This window comes from Pyrgilauda ruficollis, unplaced genomic scaffold (assembly GCF_017590135.1).
Source record: "Pyrgilauda ruficollis isolate IOZ18807 unplaced genomic scaffold, ASM1759013v1 scaffold129, whole genome shotgun sequence".
In the NCBI taxonomy this organism is placed as follows: Eukaryota; Metazoa; Chordata; class Aves; order Passeriformes; family Passeridae; genus Pyrgilauda; species Pyrgilauda ruficollis.
This window is the reverse complement of record NW_024511321.1, coordinates 810,042-823,213: the sequence shown is the minus strand read 5'-3', so window position 1 is coordinate 823,213 and position 13,172 is coordinate 810,042. Positions and strand designations below refer to the sequence as shown.

The 13,172-nt window shown below is 43.9% G+C and overlaps 1 protein-coding gene across 1 annotated transcript in view; it reads right to left on the bottom strand.

Annotated features, from left to right (window-relative positions):
* SOS2 (SOS Ras/Rho guanine nucleotide exchange factor 2) overlaps nucleotides 1-12,696 on the bottom strand; it is a 43,021-nt gene extending 30,325 nt beyond the window's left edge. Inside the window, exons 1-2 of the mRNA XM_041458472.1 lie at nucleotides 12,524-12,696; nucleotides 562-693 (exon numbers count right to left, since the gene is read on the bottom strand). Coding sequence (XP_041314406.1) covers nucleotides 562-693; nucleotides 12,524-12,610 — 219 coding nt within the window. The 5' untranslated portion in view covers nucleotides 12,611-12,696. The remainder of the gene's footprint in view (nucleotides 1-561; nucleotides 694-12,523) is intronic.
* Nucleotides 12,697-13,172: the final 476 nt, after the last annotated feature.

The window sequence follows — 13,172 nt, the reverse complement described above, 5'->3', positions numbered from 1 at the left end:
TAATGCTGTTTCCTCTCTTGACATCCCTCCCCCTCTCATTACCCCTCAGGAATTGAGATGTGTACACAGCAAGGAGACCTAAAAAAGTGCTTTCATTTCTGCTTATGTGCCAATAAAGTTTTCTCAACAGCTGGAAACACCTCTGCAGATCTCTTGATTTTTAAACCTGAGGCAGCAGTGACATTCAGCAGTGACTGAAAGGACACTGACACATCTTGGTTGACAGTACACAAGGAACAGGATCTGCTGTTCCCTCTTCTATTTTGGCTTCTGCAGCATTTTGAAACAAATAAAGGCATCAAAGCAGTGCTGCTGAAGTAGGGAAGGTATTTGAGTTTTGTTTGTGTTAAAAACTAACTAATCCTATTTCAAAGTAGAGTCATGGATTAACACACTGAAGTTTTGAAGGTGATGAATTTAAGGATTTACTTTTACTACAGTAAATTCAGCTTTGTGGTGATTCTGTACTCCCTCTGCCAAGAAGAAAAACTTCTTAAATTTCATACAAATTAAATAAATACATTCAAGGTCATGCTGGGGGGCAGGAAAGGTGAGAGATACCTTCAGTAAGGGATGGATTTTGTCCACAGGGAGCAGGAGAGGGTTCCTTCTTTTCCGTTTCTCGATGGCTGACTGAGCATCAGCGATGGCCCACTTGTCTATGGGGTGGGGAAACGTCTTCTGAACCCGCTCCTGCCCAACACACACAGCTCTGAGACAACCACAGCCACCAGGGAGGTTTAAATAAAACAGCACAGCAAATTACTTCCCCTCCAGGACAGGCAATTATCCTCCTCCTCAGTGTTTGCAACACGTTTTCCTAATTGTTCTCTGCTTACTCAACTCAGCTTCTCTCTTTTCAGCAATTCTGAGCAAGCTCCCCTCCCTGAGCAGCAAGAACTCCTTCAAATCTCCTAAAATCTATGATTTCAAGAGCAGCAAGGAGGTTTCGGTCTCCACTTGCAGTGGAAGATGTTTCTGCCATGGTAAGGAGTTGGATATGGATGGTCTTTCAGATCCCTTCCAACCCAGACTATTCTGGGATTCTGTGAGACCAGGATCCCAAAATATAAACACTATCAGGAAGTAATGAACAGTTCACAGCCTACAACAAAACCCCAAGCTGATATTGTTCCTATTTGAGAAAAGAGTGCAACTTGCCCTACATCAGATCAAGTTCATGGCAGGAATGAAAAGCTGAAGGATGAGCTGGAAAAAAATGGTGAAATATTTGTGTCCCTTTGATTAAAAGATTTTTGCACATATACCAAGAGCTAACAGGAGGCCCTAACAGAGAAGCAGATTTTCTTAGAGGCAGCTTTTAAACCTTTGCAGAGGCCAATTAATGCCCAGCTTTCTGGTCAGCTCCCAGGCTAACACAGGGTGACATTCCCTCCTGGAGAGCAGCCCCCAGTGACCCTTCCTTGGGATCCCACCAGGAGATCCTCCCAAAAATGGAGCTAAGGTGGCATTCAGCCATCCTGCAGCTTAGAATCATGGAGTTCCAGACTGGTTTGGGTTGGAAGGGACTTCAATCCCATCCAGTGCCACCCCTGCCATGGCAGGGACACCTCCCACTGTCCCAGGCTCTGGGGATTCCATCCCAGCCAGGAATTCCTTATTCCCAATATCCAACCTAACACAAGCCTCCTGTGCTCCAGCACTGCTTCCCACTGCTTCCTTTAGGAACAATTTGAAGGGCTGCTTCTATTTAATAAACATTTTTAATTTGAGATTTTTAGACCTTGATCCTGCAAATACTTAAGGACAACATCTTGGACCAACAGTTCCATTAGCTCCAGGCTGTGATGTAAATATGATAAACTTCAGAGATCACAGCTCTCATGTTTCCCCTCAACAGCAAGAAACAGCTGAGGAACAGATCCAATCCCAAGAGCTATTAAGGAACTATTAAATTTTGCTTTTAATTTAGTGACATAATAATTTTCATGTATCAGTATTTAAAAAAAACCCATAAATTAATAATTAATGTTGAATAAAGGGCATCTAGTAAAAATCTAAAACACTTTAGGCAAACCCTTTGGCCAATACACATATATATATATATATAAATTATTTATACATATAAAAATATATAATCAACATAAATATATACACATCATACATATATATTATATTAAAATATATAATTATATAAATTTACCCATATATAAAATTTTTCTTTAATTTCCATGATGCACATACATAATTTATATTAATACAGACATATAATAATTGTAACACACATATAATTTATATTCTTTTATATATATATGTAATTCTTTTAATTTCCACGCAGAGAATCCCATACAAAGACATCATTTTGGATGAGGTTGAAAATCCTGGACCTAGAGATTGATGTAAAATTAATGCTCTACAAAGCTCTATTGGGGCACAGCCACATGGAAGCATTTTCTGCCTCCAGACTCCATTAAACCCTCATTTTGGAATGATGACACAAAAACTGACAGCTGCAATATTACAAGAGCCTCAGTGAGCCCAGTAAAGTCCCAGGAACATCCAACTCTATTCCCTCAGCTGCACAATCCAGGCCTGATAACAGTAACCTTTCATTGAAATATTTAATTTTTTTTCTTGCATATTGATGACAAAAAAGTAGGAAAAATTCTCAAATTCATTGTGCATTCAACAGCAGAAAATCCTTGGAAGCATTTTGCATTTATAAAAATATTACTGAAAGGAAAAATTTCCACAATTTCTATACTGAAGCACTGGGTAAAAAAAAAAAAAAAAAATTCTCCTCCAGGATGAGCATCCCCACACCCCCAGCCTTTCCCCATTTCAGTTCCATGCCCCAAATCATCTCCGTGGCCCTCTCTAAGACCTGGAGTCAATTTTCCTTCAAAAGGAGCAAAACCAACAACAAAGCCCAACATCTCCTGGTTGAGACAACTCTCCCCAGAGGATTTAGAAGCTCAGCTGCCTCTTGAAATGAGTCTGCAGCATCCTGAAAGGTCCCAGAGGTGCTTCTGCACTCCCTGGCTTTCAGAGAAGTCATTTTGACATAAACGCTGAGGAGAAAAAACCAATTTCATTTCAAGACAGTGTTTTCCAGAGCAAAACAAAAATGCTGTAATAAAAGCTGTGCACCAGCTGATCCAATCAGATGCCACTGGATCAAGGACAGAACACTTATTCTTTAGAGAGCTCCCCAAATCCTGACTGAGAGGACTGGAAAAGCAAGGAGAGACTGATCAACACTCAACGTATGGAAAAGAGCAGGAGGAGTTCCTGGGGATGGCACTCACAGAAAGGACATTCACTGATCTCTGCTTCACACTGAAATATCTGAGCAAATTACATAAACTGCCGTGGAATAAACCAGAGCTACCCAGGCTGAATTTTGTCTGGTAATTGTTTCTTTTAAGGGTCAAAATAACCTTTAAAACCCACAAGGTGCTGCACCGATGAGCCAGAGCTCTGCTGCACCAAGCTGAGCAGAAGGGAGCACAGAAAACAGATTTTTAACCTATTTTATCTGTGAAACAGCAGAGCGTCTGGAGTCATTAAAGAGAGATTAGGATTAGCAGAACTAGCTGATTTTTAGTGTCATTTATACAGGTTTAGTCCAAGTTGTGCCAAGGAAAAGAAATTAAACAACAGGTGCAAGAGTGGCATTTAAACTTGGCCTTAAGGCCTTTCTGGGGGACATAATTTTATCTTACATTGAAATTCCTAAACTGCTCCTTCTCTTGCTCCTCAGCTTTTCCCTATTCTCCCACCCTTCCAATGTGCATTTGATGAAAATCCTCAAAAGCTTCTCCTCAAAATTCCTTCTCAGCAAAATATTATTAATACTCAGAGCAAGGAGTCTGTTCAGAAATGATGAGGATAAAACTTTTCATGGGGATAAATGGTATTAAAACTAGAAACAAAATTATCTTATTTATTTTTTTAAACCAATATAATGGCAGGATTTTGAATTCACAGGAATTCTGGATCTCAGACTTCAGGAAATGCAGAAGTCCAGAGGAGAAAATAAATTATCAAAGGGATCCATTTGAAATGACAAAAAATGGAGGGAAAAAAATAGAGAAAAACAGAGACCTGCAAGGAAGTTCTTTTTAGCCTTTTCTGAGACAAACCAATAGCTTGGCTACAACACCTAAATATATTTTTACTTAGTAGGTTATTTTGATAGTGGAAACACATCCAGAAAGCTCCAGCTGTTCCACAGCGAGCACTTGAGCAAAACAAAAGATTTTTCACTTAAAAAACCCCCAAGAACAGAAAATTCCCAAATCCATGATGTGCATATTGAGTCTGCAGGCAGCACATTCTGCCACAAAAACATGGATTCGTCTTCCTGAAATATTTGGTAAAAATATCCCAGTTTTCTACTCATATTCAAAACTACATTTTCAGAAAATGGAATTCCAGTATTACCTGAAATTTCAGAACAAGAAGTTTCTCATTTAAATTTATTTTTTTAAATTTAATTTTTTTAATTTAAAAATCAGTGTTTTAATTCTTTCTTATCTTTTCTCTCCCAAAGATAATTCTGACCATGAGAAACACAAAACATCTGCTCCAAAGGCATTTTTAATCCCTCATCATGGATGATGCTCCAGAGGAAGAAGGGAACCAAATGGAGCAACTTAAAGGCTCCATTATTCACTGAAAGGGGACAGCAGTGATATTCCAAATTTTCAACCATTATTCTTTAGAAAGAACCACAAAGATTTAAATACTTGAAGACAAATCCCCAATAAAAATGCACTGGCAATTTTTTAAAAATAACCACACTGATTTCTTATTTTATTTCCAGCACAGCATTTTCTGGCTGGCCTGTCTTTCTTAAATCAGACTAAAACATGCTGAGAGAGGAACAGCATGAAGCAGCCTCTTAAGTAAAAGAGAATTTTTATCTGCATAGAGCATTTGGCTTTTTTTACTGTAAAAATTTGAAGTATGGTTAGCAATATAAAATTATCCCTCAACTGACTGTACAGGGGTATTAAAAAATCATCTTACACACCAGTCTGGTGTAAATGTGGTTTTTTTCCCGTCTTTAGCTATTTAAAGAATCTTCTCCTACAGTATATTCTAGTTGAGGGGAGGGTGAATTAAAGCAGGAACGATGGGTGGTACAGACAGGATCTGACTCTAAAACAGCATCAAAGACTGTCCTAAAATCTCCTGGGAAAACTGCTTGGTGCCTACAGAAAAAAAAGCATTAATGATGACACAAATAGACACAAATTCTTCTTTCTCCAATTAATTGTTGTTTTCTTTCATACAGAGTCAAAGAGAAGCTAAAATTGGGTTTATTCACATGTCCACAAACTATATATACATATTTTAATCTTCTAACCTGATGGAAAATGAAGTGTTTGGATTTGATCCATCCATAAAGTGCTTTGTTAAAATTGAGATGAAGCCTGAGGGAGCCCAGCACAGCCTCTGGCTGTGACAGGGGAGGGAAGCACCACGAGCTGGCTGTGCCCTCATCTGAATCAACACCTAGGGGGATTTCTGAAGGAGTTCTGAATGAGTTAGAGATGGGACCTCTGAGTTTTTTAGATTATGTGATTTATTTTCTTATCTTCTACAGGAAGGGTGAGTTCAGCTCACATCTTCACTGCATGGCTCAGAAGGTCACAAGACCCTCAGTTACAAGACTTTTTAGGGATTTATTCCCCAATAAAACACTGCCCACAAGGATATTTATGGTTTTGACCCAATCCTTAAATATTTCATCTTATGGAGCCATGCTACAGTGTGAGCTTTCTTAGCCACTCATGTTATGGCACACAGACCCACAGTGCTGCATCCTAAACTCCTTCTTCACCTCTGGAACTACTTTTATTTTTACATCTTAAACTCTAAAACTCTAAACTTTCCTTTCCTTAGCTCAACATGTCTCTGCTTTAGACTCTAAATCCCCATTCTCACTTCTGGCACCTCAGTTTGGGAGCCTTTTCCAAGGGCTCAGACCAAATCCTGGGTTTGATTCTGAGCTTTGGCTCCCAGGCCCAAAGCTCTGAGAGTTCCCTGCATTTCAGATTCCAGTGAATGCTGACAGCTCCCAGTTCTCCCAGAACTCTTCCACAAGGAGCTGAGAGCTGCTCTGGGCTCTCAATTCAGCACTCAGGGTCTCCCTCTCCCCACTTTTTACATCCCACCCTTCCCAAGGAGCACGTGAGTGAGGCAGATTGAATTATTCCAACCTGCAGTTTGAATCCCAGGATGGTTTGGGTTGGAAGGGAGCTCAAATCCCATCTCATTCCAACGCTGTGCCATGGCAGGGACACCTGACAGCATCCCAGGCTGCTCCAAACCCCATCCAGCCCGACCTTGGACACTCCAGGGATCCAGGGCACCTCTGCCAGGGGCTCCTCACCCTCCCAGGGAGGAATTCCTGTAATCTGGAGACAGGGAAGGCCCTCAGAGTCATTTCCCCATGAACCAAGTGGTCATTGGGATGACATTAAAACTCAGGAGAGCAGGGCCATGGGTCCAGGAAAGGCAGGTTTTCCACATGAGTAACCTCAGGAAGCACTGATGGGAAAGGCTGGCACAGAGGCAATCAGTGAGGTAATTAGAAAAGCAAATCCCAGACTCCACAGCTCCTCTGGAACTGATTAGATAAGGGCTGCACTGTGCAAAGACAGAGCTGGAACCCAGGGAGAGCAGGAGGAGGTGGACAGGAGACACTGCAGGAGGTGAGGTGGGATGAGAAGATGGGGAAAGCACACACCATTGGGATTGGGATTGGGACTGGAGCCCAAAGGCAACACAGTGAGGTGAATCACAGCAGCCAACAGCTCTGGTGGTTTTTAATTCCTCTGCCTGCTCCCCAAGGCAAACACTAATTCCCATTTCCACTTGAACAACACAGGTAGGAAGTGTTCCTTCTGCTGGAGCTGCCAAATGAAATCCCAGAGTTCCACTGAACACCTGGGATCTAAAATCCACCTCCATCTCACAACTCTCCTGTTACTGTTTGCCAGCCACAGATTCCTGTGTCAGGAACTTTGTTAAAATGAAAAAGAAAAAAAAAAAGCACGAAAATAATAAGATTAAAATAAAAGGACCAGCCCCCTTTGGTTCCAGGCTGATGCATCCATGGAATCCCAGACTGGTTTGGGATGGAATGGATCCTTAAACCCATCAAATTCCAAATCCCTGCCACGGGCAGGGACACCTTCCACTAGCCCAGGTCACTCAAATTCATGTTTGGAGCAATTGCATGTCTGCAAAGGTCCAGCCTTCTGAGCTCAAATAAATGTATTTATGAGAAGCTAAATGACCTGAGAGATTTCAAACCTAAATACAACTATTTATTTTAAAACTTCATAATAAGCAACTTTGCTGTTGGAATTATAATGTATTAAATAATAATGGATGCTAATGAAATTAGACTGCTTTACATAATAATCTATTATAATGAGGCTAAAATACATTAAATAATCCTAACCCAAGGGGAGCCTGATCCTGCCATGGAAAACATGCATGGAACAAAGCTGGACACCCCTGCACCTCCTGACCTCAACCCCAACCTCACACATCACAACAGAGAAATCCCACATGTTTAAAAATACAGAAGCACTGAACTAATGTAAACTCAAAAAAAGTCCTCAAAATGGTCCTTTATATCTGTCTATGCAACATTTGCTAAGAATAAACCTTTTAGTCATGCTCTAGAAATTTGATGAGTGGTCCAGAGCAATGGTGGAATTGTTTTAGAAAATGCAAATAGTGCCCAGAGCCAGGATTATCCCAACATGTGGTGCCTGCAGAGCTGTGGGCTTTAACTGTGTGTGGATCACAGAGAAAACCCAAAAGGAGAATCCCTGGGAGATGCTCCTGAACTTTGCTTAGAAAAATCAAAGAGCAAAGCAGCTGAACACACAGCTCTTGTTTACAGAAATACATTTTGAATTGGCCAGTGGACACAAATCCTAATTATGGAATGCTGGAATGCTTTGGGTTGGATTTAAACCCACCCAGTGCCAGCCCTGCCATGGCAGGGACACCTCCCACTGTCCCAGGGTGTCCCAGTGTCCAGCCTGGCCTTGGGCACTGCCAGGGATCCAGGGGCAGCCACAGCTGCTCTGGCAATTCCAGCCCCACACAGAAAAGAATTCCCAATTCCCAATCTCCCATCCATCCCTGCCCTCTGGCAGTGGGAGCCATTCCCTGTGTCCTGTCCCTCCATGCCTTGTAAAATATAAGCTCAGGACACACTAGAATATTTTAAGGTGAATAAATCCATATCTATAAATTCCTCACATTTCTCACTATTTTCAAAAATACACTCTAATTCTATGGGATCACCTATGGGGTTTATTTTAAAATTCTGTTCCAAAGCAATCTTTTTGCAGCTTGGGCAGATGCTGGTTGGTTTTAAGGAGCTGCTTCAGGTCAGATTCCAGAGAGATCAGGAAAAGAAAATAAAAGGAATAGAAATTTATTCCAGGTACCAATGGAAGGCATTTGGTACAAGTGAATTTTTCAACTACAATTCCCAAAAACCTTTTATGCAACTCACATCCAGGATATTAAAACTGGGACCTCCAGTGGGCTGGAGGGAGTGACACACTCAGCTGCTGCCTCTGAAACTCCCACAGGACTGGAATCCCATCCAATAATTCACACAGGACTGGGATCCCAGTCTCAACCTGCAAAATAACTCACACAGGACTGAAATCCCATTCAGTAATTCATACAGGACTGGAATCCCAGTATAACCAGCTGTCAGGTTAAAAGCCTTTATCAGGACCTGTTTGAGGTGATTTACCTGCTCCAAACAGCAGCTCAAGTCACTGAACCTCAGTGATCACATCAAAACAATGTTTTCTTCTGATTCATTTACTTTGAAATGATTTTAGATTGAATTACCCTCATTCCTTGCTTACATTCCCAGCACAGCAGCAGAAAATAAAGTGTTTTAGAGCAAGGATGTGCTTGTTCATCTCCCAGCTGGAACAGAGGCACATACATGAAACTGCTTCTACTTTTCCAACCTACAAGATCCCCAGGTGCCAGTGCTAAGGAATGTGAGCATATAAATATACAAAATCTGGTTTAAAGATGTTTTACTATTTAGCTTTGGGTTTTTCCTAAAAAGATTCTCACTCTAAGGTAACATTTGGCACTCTCTACTAATCTTAAAGAGTATAAATGCATATAAAATAGGTTCAAAAGACAGATTCTGATCTTTTTTTTTCATGTATTAAAGTAAGAACTAAGGTGTTTTACCATTTTTAAAGTGTCCATTGCACAGAATTAAAGTAAAGCAAGAGTTCAAAAGTGGTTTGATAAAAAGAAGTTACCTTAAACTTGCTGAGTGCATAATAAAGAGACTGAAGCTCTCCAAAGCATGTTCTGGACTTAAAATCCAAACAACAGAGAAATATTCTTTATTGCTGGTGAACTGCATGGGCTCCACATCTTTGTGCATTTTAGAATTAAATCTTTTTCACACTTTAACATGCACAAAGAGAACCAGAATTCATCTTCTTTTTCTGCTTCTGCTTTCTGTTTCTCTCCTTCAAGAAGTGCTCATTTAAAGGAAAAGCTTTCAGGAATGGGAAATAATGTCCAGGATATTAAAAACACAACTTAAGAGTTAAAAAAAACCCCTCTATTCCAGGTGTTTAACTAAAAAAATATTAAACTTTCTTTAGAGATTTCATCACAAAGCAACCTGCTGGGAAAAATCACATCTCAGCTGGCCAACAAGTGGATTTTTAACTATCTGCAAACAGCAATGACCACGTTTCATGAATTGGGAAATTAACAGAAAATTTGAGGTTTTCACACTCTGGATTCAATGCCAGTTCTTCAGCTCCCCTAGAAATAATGGAATAGCTGTTTTGGATCATTTCCTGCTCATTTTAAGATCTCCAGTGCTTGTTTTGAAGAGTATCTTTTAAACGTGTTAACACCGAGAGCGCTTCCCCAGCAGCCTGACAATGATACAATTTTGGGTTGACTCACTGATACTGTGTGTTCACACCAGAAATGCACATTACAGCCAGATTGCCTCACGCTCCAGGGTGGGTCCTGCACACAAGGAACTTTCCCAGGGAGAAAAAACCTGGCTACAAGAAAAAACACATTTTTACAGGCACTCACTGCCATCACAACCCCGTTTCCTCTGCTTTAAAAAGCTGAAATTGCTGCTTTTTTCACCAAAACCAAATGCACAAATTGAAAGAATTGGTAAAGCAGCATGAACCCAGCAACTTCTGCTGCATTTGTGTTTTAGGATGATGAAAGCACCTCTGAATTTTAAGGGAATCTTTTTGCAGCTGCACCTCACGTTTGGGCAGATGCTGGTTGGTGTTAAGGGGCTGCTTCAGGTCAGATTGCAGAGAGATCAGGAAAAGAACAGCCTGGCCTTCTCTAAGACACTGGAAAGCAGCTTCCATGAGGAGATTTTAGGGTAAAGAGCAGAAAATCCAGGATTCTTCAGACAGGCAATTAGTGGTTTCTATGCCAGCCACAAGACCACTTAGACACCCAAAACAAATGCAAATCTTTTATGCTATTAAAAAAAATAACGGGGAATCATTATCCAACGGCATCACTACATCTCTTATTGGGAGAAAAAGAGACAAACCACTCATCACTGCCTAAAGTATTGGTATGGCAGCACCAGAGATGCAGATCAGCAGACAATGATGGTCAGAATTATGGAATAATCCTCAGCTTTTGGAAAGGACACACAGCAGGGCACTGCTCCCTCCAGCCTCAATTTAACATTTTTTAACACTACTGGGGGTGAAAAGGGGGGTGGGCTGGAGCTTCCCTGCTGTGCAAACACATCCTAAAAGCAGGGATTCACCTCCTGTGGGTTTCCCACTCTCAGCTGTGCAGTGGCAGATGTGTCACTGGGTGGCTGCTCCCTGCACCACAGGTGGCTGCTGTCACAGGTGTCACCTGAGCGCCGGGAACAGCGCCGGGAAGGAACGCGGCTCGGGAAAGAGCCTGGAAAGGTGTCAGGAGAAATGCCTGGGGAGGGGTGAAGGAAGGGGTGAAGGAGGGGATGAAGGAAGGGGTGAAAGAAAGGATGAAGGAAGGGGTGAAGGAGGGATGAAGGAGGGGGAGAAGGAGGGATGAAGGAAGGGGTGAAGGAGGGGATGAAGGAAGGGGAGAAGGAGGGGATGAAGGAAGGGGTGAAAGAAAGGATGAAGGAAGGGGTGAAGGAGGCGATGAAGAAGAGATGAAGAAAGGGATGAAGAGATGAAGGAAGGGATAAAGGAAGGGGTGAAGGAAAGCATGAAGGAAGGGGTGAAGGAGGCGATGAAGGAAGGGATAAAGGAAGGGGATGAAGGAAGAGCTGAAGAGGATGAAGGAAGTAATAAAACAAGGGATAAAGGAAGGGGTGAAGGAGGAGATGAAGGATGGAAAGCATGAAGGAAGGGGTAAAGGAGGGGATGAAGGATGGAAAGCATGAAGGAAGGGGTGAAGGAGGGGATGAAGAAGAGATGAAGGAAGGGGTGAAGGAGGGATGAAGGAGGGGATGAAGGAAGGGATTAAGGAAGGGATGAAGGAGAGATGAAGGAAGGGATGAAGGAGAGATGAAGAAAGGGATGAAGAGATGAAGGAAGGGATAAAGGAAGGGGTGAAGGAAAGCATGAAGGAAGGGGTGAAGGAGGCGATGAAGGAAGGGATAAAGGAAGGGGATGAAGGAAGAGCTGAAGAGGAGATGAAGGAAGTAATAAAACAAGGGATAAAGGAGGATGAAGAAGAGATGAAGGAAGGGGTGAAGGAGGGATGAAGGAGGGGATGAAGGAAGGGATTAAGGAAGGGATGAAGGAGAGATGAAGGAAGGGATGAAGGAGAGATGAAGAAAGGGATGAAGAGATGAAGGAAGGGATAAAGGAAGGGGTGAAGGAAAGCATGAAGGAAGGGGTGAAGGAGGCGATGAAGGAAGGGATAAAGGAAGGGGATGAAGGAAGAGCTGAAGAGGAGATGAAGGAAGTAATAAAACAAGGGATAAAGGAAGGGGTGAAGGAGGAGATGAAGGATGGAAAGCATGAAGGAAGGGGTGAAGGAGGAGATGAAGGATGGAAAGCATGAAGGAAGGGGTGAAGGAGGAGATGAAGGATGCCATTCCCCTGCACATCAGCAATGCTATCAGGGTGCCCAGAGCAGCTGTGGCTGCCCCTGGATCCCTGGCAGTGCCCAAGGCCAGGCTGGACAGGGCTTGGAGCAGCCCGGGACAGTGGAAGATGTCCCTGCCATGGCTGGAACGCGATGACATTTAAGATCCCCTCCAAGCCAAGCCAGTCTGGGATACCAACCCCTGCAAGCGAGAGCCCCAGTTACAGCGGAGAGCGAACTTCAGCGAGCGCAGGTGCCGGAGCAGCAGCGCCGGTCCCTGATCCCCGCCGGCCCCGGCCCGGCCGGCCCTGAGGGAGCCGCGGGGGGCTCGGGGCCCTCGCGGCGCTGCCTGAGGGCAGGGCGGGGGCCGCGGCTCCACCTGCCCGGAGCGCGGGGACGCGGGGCAGGCTGCGAGCAGGTGCCGCCGCTCGGCGCCGGGACTGACCTTGCGCAGGGCGGGCACGAAGAGGCCGCGCCATTTCGGGCCGTTCTCCTCGCCCAGGAACTCGTAGGGCTGCGGCGGCGGCTGCATGGCGGCCGCTCCGCATCGGGGCCGGCCGGGCCGCCGCGGTGTCGCTGCTCACCCGCCCGGCCGGGCCGCCATGGCTCGGCGGGGCCGCTCGGAGAACCGGGACCGGGAGAGAGAACCGGGACCTCCGGCCGGGAGAGAGCCCGGCCGGGAGAGAGCCGGGACCGGGGGAGAATTCCTTATCTAGGGGAGAGATCCTGGACCGGAGAGATCCTGGACTGGGGGAGAATTCTGAACCGGGGAGAGATCCTGAACCGGGGGAGGGTTCCTGAACTGCGGGAGAGCCCCTGAACTGGGGGATGTTTCCTTACCTAGGGGAGATTTCCTTAACTGGGGGAGAGTTCCTGAACTAGGGGATAATTCCTTGCCCAGGGGATAATTCCTGACCTAGGCGAGATTTCATTAATGAGGGGAGATTTCCTTACCGATGGGATAATTCCTTACCTAGGGGAGATTTCATTACCTAGGGGGTGTTTCCCCTGCCCGCGGGATGTTTCCTTACCTATGGAATATTTCCCTACCGAGGGGATGATTCTTTACCTAGAGGATATTTCCTTGTCCAGGG